Genomic DNA, 23,169 nt, shown 5'->3' with positions numbered 1-23,169 from the left:
GCTGTAATCCTGTGACCTGCAGATTAGACCCTAAATCTAATCCGTTCTCTGGCTGTTTCTGAGGTTGGACCCAGCTCTTCAGTATCGCCGCTCTGCTGCTACCCAGCAGCTGGCCAGGGGGATCCATACACAGCACCCTGATCCATAGCAAGCGGTCAGGGGCACCAGCCCAGGTGTACCAGCACGGGAGTACAGTAGCAGTGACTGTTACCCAAAAGGAACGTGGTTCTGGGCGCCATAAAGGAGCCCAGTGCTTGCAGCAGGCTCCTCCTACTGTGGCAGGAGGGGCGTTTTCGGAATAACTAAAGGGGATGTTGGCACAGTAAGCCCAGCCGGTTCCCAGCAACGACAGGGTGGCATAGGCGGTCGATCCTATCACACCGCCCTTTATTAAATCTTTCCCAAGATGTCTTTATTTCGCCATACATGTTGTGGTGGATAAAGTGGCAAAGAACTCGTATATAATTTTATACATAGTTTTCTGTACTCTGGCATATTTGTTTTCAGCTAGTACTGTAATCTTTCTGATAATCCTCATAAAGATTGGCATGAGCATCCAGTATGGTTCGTTGGCTCGTTTAAATTACAGTAGCAGAAATTTTATGAAATTTATGGACCTTTTAAATTATGTTCTATTCCACACAACAAATATTAAATGCTTTAGTATAATGTCCTTTTAAAAGCTACAGAAGTGTGCAAGTCATTGTTTTGATGTGTAAGTATTGGAGCAAATATAAAGGAAAGAGGTGTATACCTTTCTCCCCCCCCCTTTCTTCCATATTTGCCTTTGGCCCGTGACTTTACACTGCGAGACATTGGGGTATAGTAATTTGACTTGGAGTTTAGGCAGTTATCAACTTGTTTGATCTTCACACTCCTCCCCTACTATGCCCCTCCTTTCCTGTAGATACCTCCAGTTTGTTTTTTTAAGTGCCTAGGAGATAGGTCACTTCGATATAGGCTCCTGCCTATACTTGTATTAGTTTTTAGTATTTTTCATGTTTGTAGTCATATTCTAGCTCTAGACTCTAGCTCTCAGACCTATCTAAAGTTAAGAGGAGTGTGAATTAAACACTGATCTGCAGGAAGATGACTCGCTTCTGTAGATTCTGGCCCTGCCCATAATGTTGATGATCTCATTTTGGGTATCGGACATACTTTAGATTTTGCAGATCCAGAACCCACGCCCCCCTCTGGGTTCTCTTTGTTTAAAAATACCAAAGCGCAGGTGGCGGCTTTCCCAACATCTCCTCAGATGATGGAGATGGTAGCCGACTTCTGGCTGAGGCCAAATAAGCAGTTTATGATGCCGGGCAGATTTAATTCTCTTTACCCTTTCCCGCTAGAGGGTTCCGTTAAGTGGGAGACCTCCCCCAGAGTTGACACCCCTATAGCAGGTTTGTCCTTTTCTTCAGCGATTCCCACCCAGGAGTGAGTTTCACTGAGGGATCCCACAGATAAAAAGTGCGATCAGGTCCTCCGTTCAGCTTGTGGCATCAGGCAGTATGTTTAGACCCACTATGGCGGCCTAGGCCAACAATGCTATTCAGCTATGGGCTGAGCAGTTGGAGGCATTCAGGATAACGTCCCACGTACGGAACTTCACTCCTTGGCCGAGCATATTCTGGAGACTTCTGATTATGTAGGCCAGGCAGCTATGGATGCTGTGTCCGTCAATTCTAGATTCTCGTCCCTCTTTATTGCAGCTTGTTGTAACTTATGGTTACGCTCTTGGACATGCGGATGCTGATTCAAAGCGAGCTCTAGAGGGTTTGCCTTTTGATGGGGTTACTCTGTTCGGATCAGAGCAAGAGAGGGTCATTCAGGTGGCGACAGGAGGAAAGAGCAACGCTCTTCCCATGGGTTCCAGTAGACCACGGCAAGGACATTTTCGGTCTTTTCTTTAACTGAGGCCGCGGCACCCCGTTGAGAGGCCAGTCCTCTGCCCCCAGGGGAGGGTATAGCAGAGGCTGAGGTGCTGTTAGGCAAGGAGCCCTGAGACCGGATGATAAGCCTGCAGCGTGACTGTCTTTCCCCACGGGAATCTGTGGTGTGGGCACGCCTTCTTCGTCTCCAGCGCCAGTGGCGGGCATCCACCACGGACATTTGGACATGAGGAATTGTGTCCTGGGGCTATGTCATAGACCTAGTTCAGTTCCCACCATGAAGGCACTTCGGCTGCCAGCAAATTCTGGTTTGCTTCCTGGTGTTGTTGTTCCCGTTCCAACACAGGAAAGAGGTCAGGGGTTTACTGCAGTCTCTTCCTAGTACCAAAACAGGACGGATCATTACGTCCAATTTTAAATCTGCTGTCTCTGAAAAAGGAGGTAAAAACTCAAAAGTTCAAAATGGAGCAGGGAGAGTTTCTGGCCTCCATAGACATCAAGGATGCCTACATGCACGTTCCTATATGAGGGGGCACCATTTCCTTCTCCGTTCTGCGATAGTAAATTCACACTTTCAGTTCAGGGCCCTACCTTTCGGACTAGCTACCTGCTCCCCGAGTGTTCACCAAGATGGCGGGGCTCCTGCGACAGTAGGGAGTCACAATAGGACCCTATCTAGATAATCTCTTTCTGAAAGCACAGTTGGCATCGCTCTTTTCTTGGCACATCCAAACCACTATGCGGTCTCTGGAAGTTCATGGGTGGATTCTGATTTTACCCAAATCATCTCTCATTCTGGCATAGAGAATGGGCATCCTGGGTCTCATGTTCGACACAGTGACCCAGGGAGATTATTTACAGGAAAACAAGTTCCTCACTCTCTTGCGCAGAACCAGGACCCTGCTTGTGCGGAAAGAGGTATCTCTCCTCCGCTGCATGAAACTCCTGGGGACTATGGTCTGTGTTCAAGGCCGTTCCCTTTGCACAATTCCACTCTCGCCCTCTTCAACAGGAGATTCTTCGAAAGTCTGACCCTTGTCTATTCCACCACGCCAGGAATAGACAAGGGTCAGACCCTTCAGACCGGCCCATGGACCTTAGTTACAACAGACGCAAGTCTGCTAGGCTGGGGAGGAGTAACGGGGTCCCTGAGATTTTCGGGCCTCTGGTCACCCCTAGAGGCCACTCTCCCAATCAACATCCTAGAACTCAATGGTGTACAGGATGTAGGCGCCATCTCAGAGCTTTCTGGCAGGGAAGCCTCTTCAGATTCAGTCAGACAATGCCATGGCTGTTGCATATCTGAATCACCAAGGAGGAACTTGCAGCGTAGGGGCCATGTGTGAGACCGCCAGTATCATGGTATGGGTGGAGCGCCTCATACCCCAGATATTGGCCGCTTACATTTCAGGCGTGAAAAATTGGGAGGCCGACTTCCTCAGCAGGCATGGGTTCACCCAGGTGAATGGGCTCTCAACAAATGGAGCTTCGCCCTCCTAGTAGAACGCTAGGGCATGCCGGAGATCGATCTCATGGCATCCAGACTAAACCATCAAGTCCCCCTGTACTGCTCAAAGGCTCGACACCCTCAAGCACTTTTCACGAATGCCATGGCACTTCTAGCTAGTGTACCTGTTTCCACCGATACCCATGCTCTTGCGGGTACTAAAAAAGTTAGAGAGCAGGTTCCCGCAATTCTGGTAGCCACTCATTGGCCACGCAGAGCATGGTTCTCAGACATTTTGAGACTGTTAGCGGGTGGCCTCTTCCGTCTGCCAATGCGACTGGATAGTCTCATTCCAGGTCCTTTTCTCTGCCCCGATTTAGATCGGCAACTTTGACGGCGTGGCTATTGAAATTCCCAGGGCCAAGGGTTTTTCACAAGAGGTTATTGGTACTCTGATCAAGGCCAGGCAATTGTCCTCGGCCACATATTGAGTTTGGAGGACATGCATTCTTTGGTGTCAGGCCCAGGGTTTCCACACATCCAAATTTAGCCTTCCAAGGTTGCTGGCTTTCCTGCAAGCCGGCCTAAATAAACTGCTCCGTCTGGGTTCCCTTAAGGTTCAAGTTTCGTCGCCCTCCTTTTATTTTCAGAGGAAGCTGGCGGCAGTCAGATATGTTCAGACCTTCCTCCAGGGGGTCCTTCATGTGCAGCATCCCTTTATTCATCCAGTAGAGCCTTGGGACCTCAACCTGGTGCTCAATACACTCATCCATATGTCATTTAAATCTCTAGATTTCGGTGGATTTGCACCATCTTGCCTGGAAAATGGTATTCCTTAGATATCTTGTTAGTTTGTAGAGTATCGGAATTAGCAGTGCTTTGCTGCACTTCGCCTTTCCTGATTTCCCACAAAGATAGAGCGGTACTTCGCACCAAACCCTCCTTTTGTTCCGAAGGTGATGTCTAGGTTCCATTTAAATCAAGAGATTGTGGTCCCGGCTTTCTATCCTCCGCCTGCTTATTCCTCTTCATCCTTTTCAAATTAGGAGTTACTGTTGCTGGATGTGGTTCGCGCTCTTCGGTGTTATGTTGACCGCACATCCTCTGTCCTTAAGACCAAGGATCTTTGTTCTTTACAATGCTCAAAAGTGGGGTTGGCCGGCTTCCAAACAGTCACTTGCCCACTTCCACTATTAGACTGGCTTATACTCTAGCATCTCTGCCTGTCCTGGTATCGTTAAAGGCTCACTCTACCAGAGCTGTTGGCGCTTCTTGTGCAGCACGTCATGGGGCTTCAGCGGAGCAGCTATGCAGAGAGCGGCTACATGGTCATCTGTCCATACATTCTCTAAATTCTTTGGACGCAAGGTATTACGTGCAGCCGTTCCAGAGCATTACCTCCCTTACAGGCAGTTTTGGTATGTCCCCAATGGTAGGAAAGATAAGATTTTTCTCTTACTCCATTGGGGGACACTGTGCACCCTCCCTTGCTCTGTAAATAGATCTGTTGTGTGAATTTTATGCTTATATTCTTTGCCCTATAGTGCTCCCCTTACTCATTCGCTTGGTTAGTCAAAACTGAGATATCTACAGGAGAGGAGGGGCATAGTAGGGGAGAAGAGTGAAGATCAAACAAGTTAAGTGCCTAAACTCCTAGTCCCACTACTATACCCCAATGTCTCGCAGTGTCCCCCAATGGAGTAAGAGAAATCGATTTTACGGTGAGTAAAAATCTTCCTTTTTATATACTGTCTGAAAAAATGGTCCAGTTCTAAGGCAAAAGCTTTAGGAAAGAGGGGTTATGTATTTCTATTGTTCTTGTTGCCAATTAAAATTGGCAAAAGAAAGCTGAGATTCAGTTGCTCGGTGTGCGGCCTGTGATGTGGACAGTGATTCTCACTCAACTCTGTGTGCACCCGAGATCGCAGAACATGCTTGTGTGAGATTGCCTTCTTAATCAGTTGATAAGTGGACCGAACTGAGAAGCCCCTTGAGGCTCCTAAGGCTCAGAGACTTAGAAAATACACTGACCTCCAAGGGAGTAAACAGCTGATGTTTTTAACTGATTACGGCAGAATGCCAGGCTTTAAACATGTTAAAGGTGGATTATTCTCAGGCTGCCGAGACCTCCTTATTTAAAAAAAAATATTTGAGCCCCTGAGGGAAGGTCAACCTTAGCTGGAGAAGAAACTATTTGACGCAAGTTCGCTGTGAAGGATATGGCTAAGTATTGCACGGCTAAGTCTCTCTCCATTTCGGATGCAGCTTCGCTAAAGGAAGGAACGGACAGGAAATCTTAAAACCTTTAAAAGTATGTGTGGCTGCAAGTGCAGCACTTGGGCCTTCTCTAGCATCGGCGTGGGTTTTCAAAGCCATGGAAATTGGTCTGGTCGGCTGTTGAGGGATTACGGTCTGACCAAGTAAAGACGGAATTGCTTCAGTTAGCTGAACATCTCAGATTCTGTATACCTGGATGTGGCTGTGGAGGCAGCTTCTGACAGCTCTAGGATTTCTGTCACGGCTGTAGTTGCCTGACAAGCACTTTTGCTATGCTCCTGTGATGTAAATATTGAGTCCAAGGTATCTCTACCTTTCGACGGTTCAATTCTTTTTGTGCCTCATTTTGCATAAAATCCTCTTTCAATGGTCGGCCCTCTTCAGCACAAGGGGGATAGCAGAGGGGAAGACAGGCACTGAGTGTCTGGCCACAGAGGCCCATGTCTAAACTGCCTGTCCAGCTTCCTTCCCACCCAGCTCGATTGTACAGGTTAACAATGGAGTATCATAGATCCGTTATTAATGGTATGGAGGGCAATACATTTTTAGCATTATTAGACCTGAAGAGCGCATATATTCACATTCCGGTGTGGGGGACACCTCCGCATTCTCCCTTTTAATTCTGAGACCTTTTGTTCGGTTTAGCCACTGCTCCACAAGCCTTCATGAAGATCATAGCAAGTTAAGACGACATCATTGAGATCTTCCATAGTGCATTACCTGGATGATCTGCTCCTCAAGTCTGCATCCTTGCTGCAGATTCACCTGCACAGGAAGCCCCTGGTACTGAAATCACATTGATGGAGTCAGAGAATGGTGTTTCTGGGTCTTATCTTTTACACCATGAAGCAGAGTATCTTCTTTCTGGAAAACAAAATAAAGCCAATGATAGGTGCGTGCAGACAATTTCTTTCTGGCTTTTATCTGTGTATTTTCAGAAGGAGTTGACCCTGATCCAGGAGATCCAGAATTTCTTAAATGTTTTACACATCTAGCTTCCCTATGTGAGAAGAAAAAACTTACTCCCTATACTGTTCTGATTCATGTGTGTTCCTTATAGCACTGATAAAGACTTTGCATACCTCTCATTGACCTCATCATATTGTCTTTCTACTGTGCAGAGTATGTAAATGAGAAAAAAAAAAAAAAGTAGAGTAGGTGTGACAGGATGGACTGCCTATGCCACCCTGTCTGTTATTGCTGGGAAGTGACTGAGCTTACTTTGTCACCGTTCCCTTTCGTTATCCCAAATGCGCTCTATTGCCTATCACACTAGTCAGTGCGATAGGCCAGGGCTGTAGGGTAGCAGGCAGAGCGGTGTTACCGAAAAAGCTGGGTCCAACCTCAAAAACAGACGGAGAACGGATTCGATTTAGGGTCTAATCTGCAGGTCAGAGGAATACAGCAATATTGAAGATGTTTCCAAGCAGGTATTTGAAGCAAGATGTTTATTTGCTCTCGCACAGGTTGTAGGTACCAGTGATCAGGTCAGAAACAAGAACAAGTTTTCAATACAAGCCAGTGCCTTTTATACAGTTTAGACACAGGCTATTTTTAGAATCCGAATGTAGCCTGTTTACCAATGCATAGATTTACATGCATTGCAAAGCTAACAATATTTACACTTTTCTGTGAAAGTCTAGAAACGATGTGTTGTCCTGCGTCACATTCTGTTCACAATGTTTAGAAAGGTTTGAACACTGACAAAAGGCCAAACCCTAACGACCTTTGGCCAGAACAGGCATTTTCTGCTATCCGACTCCCTCCCCATATGCCTAATTGGAGGTTTCCACTATCAACCTTACAACCCACAAACAATGACACTTCCATACAAAACACATCCCAATACACAAAAGACCTCCATCCACAAAGGCTCATTGTATCACATATATACATCAGAAATAAAGCATTTCTTTTAGAAAGGCTAAAGCAGAAAACTATTTTCTACCCTGGTCTCAGAACGATTTCCTATCTCAAAATATACACAACATCAAAAATAAGTGCATGTGCAATTATATAAATAAGTGCTCTGCGCTATTTCCTTCAAGTAAAATCAAACCGTAAGTTATTTATCAGTGATCCAGTCACAGTAGGAAAGCCGCATCATACATTAGACCAGTGGTCAAAGAGGGCTGGTGTTATGTCATACCGCCATTTCCACTGCTTTGATTGTAAATTTATCAAATTCCATTCATACATTTTCCATACTGCCACATACCCGACTTCCAAAAGAAGTACATAATACAGTGTTGTCAGACATTTTTCATCTAGATGTAATGCGCAATTGGTAACAAGATTCATCTAAAATGAAATTTTGTTTGTGCATTTACTTCACATATTCATTACACAGTCCAATCTTAGCATAATTAGTATCTATATTACTTTAATTTTTTTAACCTACAAAATTCAGTGTTATACCACTTTCACACCGCTGACCTGGCAATATCCTGGGTTTTTGAACCCCGATATATTGCCGGTTGACACCCTGGCAAATTCCCGGGTAGACAGTGTCTACAGTGAACACGGGTCTGCCCAGGTCTCCATGGCAACATCACAAGAGGAGTTTTGATTGGCTCCTCTTGTGATGGTTTTTTTGCGTTTAACTTTTCAGTAGCTTTTGGTGAGACTTGGGTTGAAAAACCCAGGTCTCACCATTCAGAATGGAGGTTACCAGGGTCAGACCTGGTAATAACTCTCCAAAAGACCCGTACCTAAATCCTGGGTACATGCCCCTAGACCTGTACGCACTGAGCCCCCCTCCCCCTTTCCCACTGACCATAACCTAGATTTTTGAGGCAGTGTAAATGGGGTATTAGTGAGGTATTTTTATAATCTTTCAATCTGGTCATTTTTGTTAGATGAAAAAAAATGTTTGATTATGTATTTGCTGTGCAAAGTGTGTAATTGAGGTCAAATACTACATTTTGAATGTTTACTAGTAACACATTTTTAGCTGTAGTACAATTTGAAGATTTCGGCAACTTTGGCATTACTGAGACCTTAATCCTTGCATAAACGAGTGCTTACATTTTCTCTTCATTCACCAATTTGTCATTAGCAGGATAGCTACACACATGTCTGTTTCTCATCTTGCAGAATATGGTGGGTGTCTGGTTACTGAATCTAGTGATTCTTTGCTAGAGTGCTGGAATAAGAGCCCTGGTATCATGGCTCCAGAGGCTGCTGTCACTTTTTTTTTTTGCTTTTTTTGAATTCAGGTTAGGTTTATCTTTGGCCTTCTAAACTAAATATTTTGGTTACCACAAATATGAAAGAAAATGTGTGATTTGACTTATTACCTTAATTTCTCCTCATAGGTCTAAACTGAGCAATATGATTGAAGCAATTCCAAAAAGCAAGAAGAATAAAAGATGCCAGTTACATTCCCTGGATACACACAAACCAAAGCCTTTAGGGTAAGTTAAATTGATCACCTTGTATATTAGATATATACCCATATATATCAGATTCACTAAATCCAAATTCTCGCTGACCAGAATGAGTAGGAAAGACATGTCATACATAAAAAAGGGACATACAAGCTATACAAAATAATTGCAAACATGAAAATTAAAGGTATGGAGGATCCTGGTCATTGGAGAGCTTACAATCAGAATGTAAGAGGGCACAGCTGAAACAAGAAGAGCAAATGTGGATCAGAGTGGAAATTGGGACAGTTGTACAAGTGAATCAGTGTGAATAGTATCATCGGGGATAAGAGGAGTTAAACATGGAGAATTTCTATAGATTTGATGGCTTTGTTAAAGTCTGATGGTATGGTAGTAAATTCCAGAAGTAGGGAGTGGCATGGGAGAAGTCTTGTAGGTGGTAGTGAGAGGAGGTGTGAGGGAAAGTATTTTGATATAAAATCGAGATGCATGAAGGAGTTGTGGTGGCTTTGTAGGCAAGAATAAGTAATTTCAATTGGATTTTGGAGAACATAGCAAGCCAGTGTAGAGATTTACAAAGTGGTGGAGCCGAAAAACAGATCTTAAGCGATATTTAGGGTGGCTCAAAGTAGGGATACGTGTGTCAGGAATGCCAGATAGCAGGAGGTTTTAGTAGTCAAGACGAGAGATGATGAGAGAGTGGATAATAGTTTTGGTAGCATGTTTGGTAAGAAAAGGGCATATTCTGGCAATGTTTTTAAGGTAGAGTTGACAGGACTTCAATTGAATCTCAATGTGAAGAATAAAGCAGATGTTATAGTTGATAGTGTGATGCCAAGGCAGCAGGTTTGGGAGACTGAGAAAATTGTGGCGACAGTGATGGGAGCTTGAGGGAAGGTAGAGACTGGGAGGAGGGAAGATTAGCTCTGTTTTGCACATGCTGGGCCTGAGTCATTAAGGCAAGTAAGGCAAGAAGGAGTAAATGTTCTCCGGGACAAACCATGTTACAATGGAAGGGGTGCACACTAATTTATGTGCAAAATAATAAGATAAATACTGGCTGTTTTTTAATCTAGCACACAAATACTTGTTAGCTTAATTTTTACACTGAAATTTAAAGTTGAACTAGGACATGCCCTACTCCTACTATAAATCTGTGCCTACATTTTAAATTTACCTCCCCCTCCAATGCAACAATGGTTTTGCCCAGATTCAAAGTTACTCCTTTTTTATGCTTTGCTCTCCTTAATGACTCAGGCCCGTTGAGTTTTCAGTAGCATTGGGACATCTATATGCAAATAGCAGAAAGACAGTTGGTTACACAAGATGGTTCAGAAGGGGAGAGGTCGGGAGAAATATGGATTTGGCTGTCATCAGCGTAGAGCTGGTACTGGAGGCCGTAATGGGCAAAATGATTCCCCAGGAAAAAGAGGTGTACAGAGGAAAATAATTAAAGGGCCAAGAACAGAGACTCCAACAAATAGTGGCAGTAGAAGAGAGGATGTGCCGGAGATGAACACTAAAGAAGCTGTAGGAAGTGAACCGGGAAAGAACTGTACCGAATGACAGGGGTGTGTAGGAGAAGAGGACGATTGATCGTGTCAAAAGCAGCAGAGAGGTCCAGGACAATGTGTATGGAGGAATGACCTTTTGACTCTGCAGTAAGTAGATCATTGATCACTTTTGTGAGATCAGTTTTAGTGGAATGTTTGTGTTGGAAGCCTGATTGTAGAGCATCAAGAATGGAGTGAGAGGAGTGTGTGATAGGGGGTTCAGTAGTTGGAAAGAGATGGTTTCTTTACAAGTGGTGAGATGAGAGGTTGGAAATGTGCCAGTGGGGAGAGACAGGTTGATGAGGTGGGCATGCAGTGGGTGAGAAGAGGCAGAGAGGGAATAGCTTTGAGGGGACAAATTGTAGGGTGCGAAGATGTCAAGAGTGCAGAGACTTCATCTTCAGTAACTGCAGAAAATGAATTTGGTGTATTGGGGAGTGAAAGTGGTGGAGTGTGGATTTTGGCATGAGGAAATACCTTGTCAAATGGAGTCTATTTTTTGTTTTTTTGTCTTTGAAGTAGGTGGCAATTAATGGACTGTGAGGGGGAGGAAGTGTGGTGAGGTGCAGGTGGGCAGAGAAATGAGTTGATGGATTTTCGACATGTGAAGTATGTTTTGCCAATTGAAACTGCGGTGCTTTAAGATGAAATGATGGCTTCATAGTGGAGGAAATCTGCTTAGTAGCGAGATTTTCTCCAGTGGCGCTCTGCAGTATGGGAGCAGTTTTGCACTTAGCTGCTCTTTTTGGTGTACAATGGCGGATGTTTGGATCGTCGAAGATTGTATATGGTAGCTGGAGCTGTATTGTCTACGGCTGAAGTGAGTGTTTTGTTGTAGAAAGAGGCAGCCTGGTTAAGGGGAAGGACAATGCAGTTATAGGAGAAAGTAGTTTGAGTGAAAATGAGACATGGATGGTGTTGAGTACTTGGATGTTGCTGTGTATGAGTGGATTTGGATAACCTAGAGATGGAGCAGAGAAGACAATGTCATGGGAGTGTTACAATGGGTAGGAGATGAGGTTCACTGGGAGAGACTAAAGGAGGAATTAAGTGAAAGAAGTTTAGTGGTTGAAGAGACAGGGATTATCAATGGGAATGTTGAAATTTCCGAGTTTGAGAGTAGGCAGGCCAAAGGATGGATAGTGTTACGGTCATATGTATTGCTTTCAATAAAGATTCTCTGATGCGATTGCTGTGGCTCAAAAGCACAAAGGGTTTTATTCACAAAGTATTAGAAGACATAGTTTGGCATGTGTACGTTTGCGCTGTTGGCAATAACACAAGGTTGTATCAGAACGCTCTGGTTTCCAAAGCCAGAAGTGAACCATTTATACACAGTCTTAAAAAGCAGTGACATCACAAAGATACACAGTTAGGTCCACATTCATAGGTTGATGGGTCAAGAACTCGACGTGCCATTGGTTGACCCTTCTGGTTAGTGTTCCTCGAAGTGGCCAGGTGTCCTTCCTCGGACTCCTGCCTCTAGACCTGTATAAAGGTTCTCTGGACTTTCTATTTAGTGTATGAAAATGATATTTATAACTAGCATTTGTTTGTGTGAAAGATACATAAATAATACCGAAAAAGCTCTCATGCAATTGCGAACAGAATTATACCAAACTCTATGTAATTTAAATGTTGGAAACATTAATTAGCCTCTTCACCACTTTATATTTTATATTAAAAGAACATACATTAAACATATTTAAATGTTGCTATGATAATAATTACGTTGTGTTAATAGCATCACAACTGATTTATAGTGTACAGAAATTCATTACCACCTTCGTCCAATTATCAAACTTCTATAATAGGAAATTAGGTAAGCTGGTCCGCAAAGTTGTCAAGGAATTGGGGAAACAGCTGGGGGGGGGGGGGGGTGTTAAAGACAGCAGTACGAAGGTGGAGAAGCTAAAGTGGACAGATAGTGTTTAGAAAAAAAACACGATCTGCCACTGCGTACATAGGGCAAAAGTTGCTTGAACATTGCAAGGCTATGGGTTGTACATACTTAAAAGCATCTCGATATTGGAAAGAATGCACATTACACTTCAGAACAAATAGTGCAAGAATTGCTTGACCTTTTACCTTCACAAATTACATGTGAAACACTGAAAATTTTGCATTTGACAGATTGTTTGTGTTCTGTGTGTAGCAAAACTACTAAAAGATGAAACGGATAAACTCTTGGTCATCTGTCATTGTATAAACTGTCTTTTTCACCTTATGGCTATTGCTAGTGCCCAAGCATCTTCCGAGGCACCATAAAAATTCCGCTTTTAGGACAGGTGGTGTAACTGACATAAATATACTAACCAGTCCTCAAATTAATGTTAAAATTGTGACTGGGCGTGGCTTGACCGGACATGGAGTAGGGCGTTCACTACTCTCACTGGCATATTGGAGATAAAAATCCGTTTTTCTCTGCACCTACCTGGAATATACAGGCACCCACCGGGTGATTAGGCTCCCTGGAATGTCTGGGGCTTGAGTCTGCGGGAAGTGGTTTTACTGGCTGAGAGGAGTGTCGGCGGTGGAAGAGCTACGTTGTGGGCTTGTGGCTTGGGCTCCTCCGCTAGTCGTGCTGGCTGACCTGAGGGAAATCCACCTAATCCTCCCCGGAGATCATGGGGAACTTCAACTGGCTGGTTTTTGTGCCACGGTGGGTGTGCGCCCAGAGATCAGCCATTTTGAGGTGTGGCTGAGGGACAGCGCCTGGGATTCGGCCACCGGGATGAGTGGCAGGCCCTCCTCGTTTGCCAAACTGGTAATGGACATGGGCTTAATAGATATTTGGAGATCTTGGTACCCTTTTCAAAAAGTGTTCTGCTACTCGCTATCCCACCATGTTTGTTTGTTTTTTTTCTCGTATAGATCTGGCTTTAGCATCCAATGGGTTGGCCCTGTTGGTTAGAGAAATCGAGTACCTTTCTAGGGGAATATCTGGCATCAGGAGTAAGGGCCACAACCATCAGTATTGGAGAATGATCAGTTAGATTCTGGAAATTTAACCCATTTTGCCTCACTCTTATGGAAACGGGTGGAGGCTTGACAAACGACTGGGAAGGGTTCTTCTCATATGTTACCACGGTCAGGCTGCCGGTCCTCTAGGATGCCTTTAAAGCGTTCCTCCGTGGTACGCTGATAACTCGGGTGGAGGTACAAAAGAAGTCCTCCAGAACAGAAGAATCAGGATTTGATCAAGCCTGCCGAGATTTGGAACAGGTATATTTGGCCACTAGACTCCCTGCGGATCAGCTGGCCTGGTTGCATGCGAGGAAGAATTGGGCGGATTATCTGTTGGACAAGTATATACGTAGGCTTCTCTTCTCTAAACATACTATGTACGCACAGGGAGATGAGTGGAAGTCTCATGACATACTTGCCTAGAACTGCATTTCAAACCCAAACCATAACTGCCATCTCTGACTGGACAGGCACTACTCAATGTGAGACTGAGAAAATTGCTATAGTTTTCCAAGCCTATTATGAGGATATGTACATCTCCAGGGCAGACTAAGGCACTCCCCAATTAGATGATTTTCTGTCGCGGATGCGTTTACCCCGACTTTCGTTGGAAGCTATGAACTCCCTTGAGGCCTCTATCACTGTAGAAGAACTTGAGGCGGCCATAGTGTCCTCTCCTTGCAACCCTGGGGGTGGACGGGTTGCCCATGGAGCTGTCCGAAAAGTTTGGTACCTTCTTCATTCCTACATTGGAACAATATAATAACTTCTATGAAGCTGCCGCTTTACCACCTTCCATGACGGAGGCAGTAATAGTGGTCATCCCCAAGTCGGGCAAGGACCGATTGCTGCCTGAATCCTATATGCCCATCTCCCTTTTGACCACATACGTTAAAATCTTAGCCAAAATACTTCCTATGAGATTGAATAGGGTTATTGATCAGCTGATCCATCCAGACCAGACAGGGTTTATGCCGAGGAAGTCCACGTCCATCAACCTTTGCCAAATCTATACCCATATGCAAATGCCCGGCGTTCACGGGAACGGGGCAGTGATAGTATCCCTAGACACAGCCAAAACATTTGACTCTGTAGAGTGTGCGTATTTATGGGCAGTCATGAACAGATTTGGCATAGATTCCAAGTTTTTCTCCTGGGTGAAATTGCAATATTCCACACCAGTGGCCAGAGTCGGTGTGAACGGTTATGTCTTCCCCGTTTGCACTTGGTAGAAGCACTAGGCAGGGATGTACCCTCTTGCCAGTCCTGTTCGCCATAGCTATAGAACCCCTGGCCTGTATGATAAGGACACATCCTGGAATCTGGGGACAGGGTGGACAAGGTCACGCTTTATGCCAACGACATGTTCCTTTTTGTACAAGATTCTGGATCTTCCCTAGCCACTCTGCTGTTTTTGGTAGAGGAGTTTGGTGGCTTCTCTGGCCTAAAGATAAATTGGGCTAAATCTAACACTCTTCCCATTTGTTCGGAGGTCCCGGAGAGCGCTGCCTGGACCCTCCCGTAGCAATGGACGGTGAAATTTAAGTATTTAGGAATATGGATCACTAATTTACACACTGAATATATAGCTCTTAAAATTGACCCAATGATTACTTATCTTCGGGCCAAGATATCTACCTGGACTAGACTGCCTTTATCTGTGTCGGGTAGGATTAACTTAATCAAAATGGTCCTGCAACCGAAATTCTTGTATCCACTGCATCACTCTCCGGTTTATCTGCCAAGGAGGATCTTCTCCCAAATCAATAACTATATGTCCTCTCGTCTGGGGGGAGAAGCGAGTTAGACTAACCTCTCTGTCGTCCTCGAACATCAGTCGGCCTGGTTCTCCCTGACTTTAGGGCCTACTACTTTGCTGTGCAACTGGCTCACCTTAGGGATTCGATTGGGGACTCCCTGACGCCTGACCCCGTTTAGTTTCCTGAAAAATAGTGTGGTGTTTGACAGGCCCCTCATATAGGCCCTATTGGGCACAAAGGTCACTAAAAAAGTCCCGCCATTACTTAAGCAAGCTTTAATTATCTGGGGCGTTCTGGGGAGGTCGCTGCAGCCCACTGGGTTGGATGAGGATACCCCAATATTGGCTAATAGTGCTTTACCGGAACTATACAAATTAAGACGATTTTCCAAATTGAGAGATGCGGGTATTATTTATTTGGGGCAGTTATACTCTAGAGCAGTGTTTCTCAACTCCAGTCCTCAGGACCCACTAACAATGCAAGATTTCCAGGTGACCAGTGAAATAATTATACCACCTGCTACACTGTGTCAGTCAGTAATGAATACACGTGTTCTCCAGCAAGGAGATATGGAAAACATGTACTGTTAGGGGGGTCCTGAGGGCTGGAGTTGAGAAACTCCACTGCTCTAGAGGCACCCTTAAATCCTTTGCAGAACTACAGGTGGATTTTCATCTACCAAGCAACTTATTTTATACATACTTAATTACGGCATGCCCTAGAGGCACAGTTCGGCAGCGCCCGTCTTGTCTTCACTCCAGATCCTCTTCGCCTACTTCTTAGGCGAATCTGATCTACAAAGACCATCTCAGTGTTATATGCCAATATACTTACCCTTGATGGGGTAAGTATATTGGGATTGCACCTGGGACCTCTGACCAAAGGGAACTGGACCTCCTAAGCTTGACTGTGTCTGCCCGGGAAGCCACCTCATGTACCAGGTATAGATTCAGATGTACATTTTACATAGTGTATTATTCCCCCTGTAGGCTGCTCCAGATGGGTGCCAGATCAGACTGTAATCGCCCAAAATGTGGAGGATGCTCTGCTAACTTCTGGCACCTACTCTGTGGCTGTCCTGTGGTAGGGGACTTTTGGTCACGGGTGGTGGATTGTATTCAAGATACAGACATGCTACTATTATACCGCAAGACTTGCATATTTGGTCTAGGTGTCATATTATTGTTGGGTAGGTCAGCATCCAGATATGTCGATAACCTCTTCGCTCTAGCTAAGGTTGTGGATGGCACGTAAAGGGCCAGACTTCAGTGCTGTTTTTGGTTTTGGTAATTGCTGCAGTGGGGGATGAAAGATTCGCTTATCAGTCCCGAGGTACCATGCCAAAATACTAAAAGATATGGTCACGATGGGTGAAATCGAGGTATGCGATTAGTTCTCTGGTGGCAGACTTGTTTAAAATATTGGTTAGGGTCCCCTTTACATGACATACTTAGGCATACATATACCTATGGATCCTAAGCTAGTCATTGAGTGTAATTACCAGCCACTATTGGGACAGTTTGATAAGCTTGTAAAGTCATGGACAAACTGAGATATCTTGGATTGGTAGAGTGGCAGCAGTAAAGATGATGTTGCTCCCGAAGATACTGTATCTGTTCCGCTCTATTCCCTTTATAACTCCTATGTCCTTTCTTAAGAAATTTTATATTATTGCGTTCAAGTTTATTTGGAACAACAAAAAGTTTAAGCTCTCTAGAGAGAGAATGTTCAGATCTAAAATAAAAGGTGGCTTAGCCGCTCCCAAACTAGAAGCATATCAACAGGCGGCTATTTTGGATCAGCTTAGAGATTGGCAGGCCTCCGCCCCACTGAAAAAACCATGGGTGGACATTGAACAGCATAGTCTCTCTCCATTCCCATTAGCAGATCTATTATGGCTGGACAAACCTAGTAGACCTAATCCAGTCTTCACATTAAGGAGCATAAGAGATTCTCTCACCACCTGGGATAAGATTATGTCCCTTTTCCCAGACTACCAGCTCCCTTCCTCTAGCCTCTCTACTATAGCACTGTCACAACTAATCCCAGACCTCCGTCTTGACTCTTGGCACAGGCAAGGAGCCAGACGTGTGCAGGACCTCCTGGAGGGAGGGTCTCTTCCCCCTTTCTCTCAATTACAAGCTAAGTATGATATCCCTGTCTGCGATTTTTACAAATATCTTCAAGTAAGGCACTGGTTACAAACACGCCCCTCGCATTTGGGGGTGATGGGACCCCTCCCCCCTGGTATCAAGGTGATTCTCTCCCCTACATCCCACGCAGGTGGAATTTCCCTATGGTACCGGATACTCAACTCCCATTGACAATTGGGTTTTACCGATTCAAGCTGTCTGGGAAGCTGACCTAAATGTCACTATTTCAGAAGAGGTATGGGGGAGAGTCTTCCTAAACATAAATAAGATGTCAAAGTGTATTAACCATTCGGAAATGTTGACTAAAATTGTTCACAGGTTATATCTTACTGCAGATAAGCTGCATAAAATCTGGCCATCAGAATCTAAATATTGTTGGAGGAATTGTGGTGAAATTGGTACGCTTATGCACATCTTTTGGTCTTGCTCGAAACTTCAACCATTGTGGACCGAAATCTTTCATTTAATCTCTCAGGTCTCCAAAAATAATATCTCTCCTTCCCCAGATATGGCATTACTTCATCTGTATCCTAAACATCTCCAGCGACACAATCATTATGTCACTGGACATATTCTCATTGCAGCAAGAGCTGCAATAGCCCAGAACTGGAAATCACCTCTAATTCTAGCACTCCCTAAAATTATTAACAAGATCCAACATAGCTACAAAATGGAAACCATAGGTTTTAATCTCTCTACAGGGGCTTCCTCCCCGCTTGTTAAGTGGTTTATATGGTATGAGTACTTTACGAATCACAGCTCAATCTTTGATCCGTGAGTACTGTGGAATGGTTTTTGAGTTAAGTTGGGTACTTGGGCTAGACCCACTGGTACACTTTCTATAACCGGATAGTCTCTTGTCTTGTCTGGTCCCCCCCCCTTTCCCCCTTTATCCATTTGTTTTTCTTGCCTGATCTCTTTGCCATCTTCGGCTTATGTATACTGGGTCATAAGATGTGTTGTTGTCTGTACAAATGTTTTTTTTTTTTATTTACTTGTTTGATTGTTTATCTAAGCAGTGTGGATTGTTCAATATAACTGATCTGCTGTATGTACTCTGCAACCACTGCTATGTTTGTAATATGCTTTTCTAAAAAATTAAATAAAAACCTTTTGAGTTAAAAAAAAGAATATTGGTTAGGCCATGGCTGTTACGGTGAAGTGCTCCATTTAACACCATTTTCAGTATGAGGAATATTTCTAACTACTTTCACTCACAGATGTATCCTCCTGGAAGTGTTTAATACTAATATTAATATTATGTTCTTTACATAAGGAATTTGGAGACCCATTTGGCATATCATAATGTCATTGTGCATTTTGGCATATACAATGTTATTAACTAGAACCAATTGCGTGCCATTGAAATGTTTTTCTGTTAAGATACTTACAGCTGTTGCAATGATTTCTCTTTGTTATGTGGATTGTACCCATATGTGGAACTACGCCATTTATCTTGTATTTTATTTCTATTTTGTTTTTTGTTTTAAAAAAAATCAATAAAAATTATTTGATTTAAAAAAAAAAAATAAAAAAAATGCTAGTGACACGAAGTACTGTCTGTTGACTTTGCTATACAGTCTTTAAAGATTCCTTGGTGAGTGTTATTGCTGGCCTTGAAAGTATGGTATAACAGTATGGCATCACATCTGAAGGTTTAAGTGAATGAATATGTGAGAATGACATTTTGTAACTTCACTTATGATTTCAGATGTGCTACTTTTATTTGTTTTTAGTTGTCTAAAGTTTGGATCTATTTCTATTTTATCATGCTTTTGCCAAACTTAGAAGCCACAAAACTATGCATTATGGAAAGACAATCTGCTAATCAATTTAAAAACTCATCTACAACTTGTAGGTTAATGGTCAGACCTTCGTATTGATCAGATGCTAATACTGTTGCTTTCAAGACAATCTATGATTAATACATAGACACAGGTATTAACTACCTAGAAGCAAGATTTCCAGATAGCCCAAACATTTCTTTGTTTTCAATCCAGAGAGCTATGATCAAAATAATTGTGAGATTCTTTCGGAGCATTATTCTACAAATGGAAGTCCTTCAATCTTAGACTATTGAAATGGTAAACTAGAATGGGCAGTTGTATCAAAATTGTTTAAATTGCAATCATACAAAAATCTAGGTTCAAAAGAAATAATGAAGTTTTCAACAACATCTGAGCTCAAAGAAATGTTCCCAAATTGAATAAAAATAGCTGCTATTGGACTGGCTACCTGGAACCACAGTGGAATGTGAGAGGATTTTCTACTCTAAAAACAAATTAAAACTTCTTTAAGAAATCTCCTAAAGCAGAGCACAGTTACCCACAATGTCTACCCCTCCCTATAATCTGATATGGAAAGGAGGAAAAACCTATGTTTTGTTTCCCTACTTGCAGGGGAAACTGGATGGATATTTGGGAAGTAATGTCCCAGGAATGCCGAGATGAAGTTGTTTTAATTGATTCCAGTTGTCTCTTGGAAACTTTGGAAAATTACCTTCGGAAGCACAGGTTGGCTTTTGTTCTAAACTTCTTTTCTACAATTTCTTGCATTCAATTAACTTTTGCATTATTGCATCTTCAGTGTAACTGGATACAGTAAGAGAATGTATTTGCATATAATGCCTGTATTATGCAAGGAACACATCTCAATCACATCCTAGCTGCAGATTTGGCACGATCATTGAGGGAGATTCCGGTCGCTCACAAAATGTTTTGGCTACTGAGTCACAAATCTGTGTTGCCTGGAATATACATTATGAGACTGAAGGTCTTGGCAGCCATGTAGCATATAAAATAGTCCCCACAACATCTAGAGATTGGATTAATTTACTCTCGCAATAACTTGTCCCAACATATTTGATTATTTCACTTTCACAAAAAAGTAGTTCAACTTCTTACTGTGTACTCTCACCAATACAAAGGCTTATCTCATGCCCATAATTGTTTTGTCTACGTTCTCTTTCTGTTGTCTTGCATGTATATTTTCAAAGTTTACCTTTATCGTAGTTTAGGGCATCGGTGGCTAAGAAAAAAACAATACAGCAGCTTCATAAAAAAAATTAGTAGACTACGAAATACTAATGTATTTATAATACATGTAGTTGGTGTAAAAGCCATACCAAGATGTCACCCTTGTCTATATTTTAGGGATGACTTGACAAACAGGATTACTTAACTTAATGCAATTTTCTCGCTCATCGTGTTTGGGAGAGTGCTTAACCATGGGGTATAGTGTGCAGGAGAAAGACCCTAATACTACGCTAAAACTTGTTTGAACTTTGCTCCTCCCCCTCTATGCCACTCCACCATAATGTATCAGTTTTTGTTTAAGTGCCCTGGGAGTAGGGCACTCATTTTTAGAATTTTTATTTTATTCATGCTGTAATAGAAGAGGGTAGAATTGACTGTTCAGCGCTTGTTGACTGGCCCCATCACTTCAGTAATCAATAAGGCTGTAGAAAAGTAGGCTGTGCAGATCAGTGAGTGCATACAATCAGGAATGCAAAGATCAGAATTATTGCCCTTGTAGAGACATGGTCTGTGGAAGTATGAGTATTTAAGAGATGCAGTACTTGGTCTAAATATCTCCAAAACCTCAGCCTTGGCAGTAGCAGCTAAATGCACTGGCTTAGGTCATGGTAGGCAGGTGCAAAGTCTTAAAGGACTCTGGAATCATTGCCATTTTAAGGACACTGTCCTCTTTGATACAGAACTTTACAGGATCATCTCTCAGGCCACAGGAGAAAAGAGCTCCTCTTTCCCAACTAATGCTCCTAAACCGAAAGGCCAGATAATGTGGTCCTTTTTGTTTCTCTTTGGTAACCTCCCTTTGGGACAAGCAGTAGCCCTTCACAGAATTTCAATAGGGTAAGCAGGCTTTTCCAGGTAGGTGTGGGGACACATGTCTGGGGTGTCTCCACATGGGTACAGTTCGCTAAGGTAAAGGATTAGCTACAAATAGAAGTGCGGTTTATTCGTGTAAATACGCATGGAACAACAAAATAGTAGCAATACAATAATATTGGCAAATTACAGCCATATGAATATCTGCTAGCTAATGCCTGGTAGGTACTTGCCCTGTGTGGGGCTCAGTCTCCAGCCTGAGACTGCGGTACATGTTCACACAGTAGACTGCACAACAGACTTTCCTCACTGACTGATTTGCAGATCCTGCTTGGTGTTTGCAATCCAGAGATCCCACACTTTCTTGGCCATCCTCTCTCATGCTTTATACCTTAGTCACATTATTGACTACATTGAGGGTGCCTTAAAGTCTGATGGACACGCTGGGGTGTGTGTGATCAGATTAAAATCCGAGCCTAGGAATATTTGGTGTTAAGGGATTTTCTAGAGAAGTTACTAGGCTCCCAGCTACTTTGGAGAATTAATTAGTCTAGGAAAGTGTGGGTCTCAGTGAATTTGTGAATTGTCTGTTTACATGCGCAATTGCACAATATCAACACTTAGGCGTTGTACAGCCCCTCTGTACTATGGTTAACAAGTGGCCCCCAAATGGATTCAGAGAAATGGGTTTTAAAAAAAAGTTGCATAAGCTTGAGAAAGGGGGTTTTTTAGTGCATTGCAGCACAATTTCCTGTCCAAAAAAAATACTCGCAATTTAATTTTGAAAATATCTGGTCTCTTATTAATGTGTTTAAGTCAAATGATGAAAATTATTTTTCTTTTATTGACAGGTTTTGTATAGATTGCAAGAATAAAGTACTTAGAGCATATAACATTTTAATTGGCGAACTGGACTGTGGAAAAGAAAAGGGCTACTGTGCTGCACTCTATGAAGGTCTTCGTTGCTGTCCCCATGAACGACATATTCATGTTTGCTGTGAGACAGACTTCATTGCTCATCTTTTGGGTAGAGCTGAGCCAGAGTTCGCCGGAGGGTATGAGTATGTAACTTGCTAGAGTTGGCTTTCTAGCGCTTTGCTTACTTTTTGTTTTTTTTCATCATTTACCATCTGTAGGCCCTGTAAAGTTTGTTTTTACAAAGCTGTTTAAATGATGTCCCGAATATATTAATTTTCATGTCTCTGCCCATGCATATTAATGTTAATTTAATGCTTATGCATTATATCAGTGTAAGCAGCTTTATTAATAATGTAAACACCTCTTAATTTCCTATACGAAAGAGGTGTGTGTGTGTGTGTGTGTAAATACAATTTTCTTTCTTGTCAAGGCGTAGGGAAAGGCACGCTAAGACAATAGACATAGCCCAGGAAGAAGTTTTAATATGCCTTGGCATCCATCTTTATGAGAGGCTGCACCGAATCTGGCAGAAACTGAGGGCCGAGGAGCAAACTTGGCAGATGCTTTTCTACCTTGGTGTTGATGCACTGCGCAAAAGTTTTGAGGTGAGTACTAAGAAACTATAAAATCAAAAATAAATCTTCTAAATAGAAATGTTTGTCTACCTATTGTTTTGATAGATATTTTGTTATATATGGTATTTTGGGCCACGAAGTTCAAGTTTATATCGTAGCTAAGGACTCCCTTCACTTTATTTGTAGATCAGTCTAAATGTGGTTTCCTGGTGTTTACACTTCTAGAACTGGACCCAATTCAAGGTTTTGCTCCGCATATATTTGGCTGTCTGGTGCAATTTATTTTCTTGTTTGTTAATTCTGGACAGTTGTTTCTTTTGAAATTGCTATTTTACTTTGCATTCCCAAGCTGGGTGGAGGTAGGGTAGATAATATGGGTAGCTGGCTCTGTAAAAA

At 42.9% G+C, this 23,169-nt stretch overlaps 1 protein-coding gene across 2 annotated transcripts in view; it reads left to right on the top strand.

Moving 5' to 3' along the window:
* The window catches only part of GGNBP2 (gametogenetin binding protein 2), a 57,181-nt gene that overhangs the window by 24,305 nt on the left and 9,707 nt on the right, over positions 1 to 23,169 (top strand). The window contains exons 4-7 of one of the 2 annotated variants that reach the window (XM_075195593.1): positions 8,928 to 9,026; positions 19,832 to 19,945; positions 22,132 to 22,335; positions 22,629 to 22,803. In XM_075195593.1, coding sequence (XP_075051694.1) covers positions 8,928 to 9,026; positions 19,832 to 19,945; positions 22,132 to 22,335; positions 22,629 to 22,803 — 592 coding nt within the window. Of the gene's footprint in view, positions 1 to 8,927; positions 9,027 to 19,831; positions 19,946 to 22,131; positions 22,342 to 22,628; positions 22,804 to 23,169 lie in introns of both variants that reach the window. The other variant, XM_075195592.1, reaches the window with a different exon arrangement.

This window comes from Mixophyes fleayi, chromosome 2 (genome assembly GCF_038048845.1).
Source record: "Mixophyes fleayi isolate aMixFle1 chromosome 2, aMixFle1.hap1, whole genome shotgun sequence".
Classification (NCBI taxonomy): domain Eukaryota; kingdom Metazoa; phylum Chordata; class Amphibia; order Anura; family Limnodynastidae; genus Mixophyes; species Mixophyes fleayi.
Note: the sequence above shows the minus strand (reverse complement) of the source record. Positions and strands in the feature narration are given on the sequence as shown.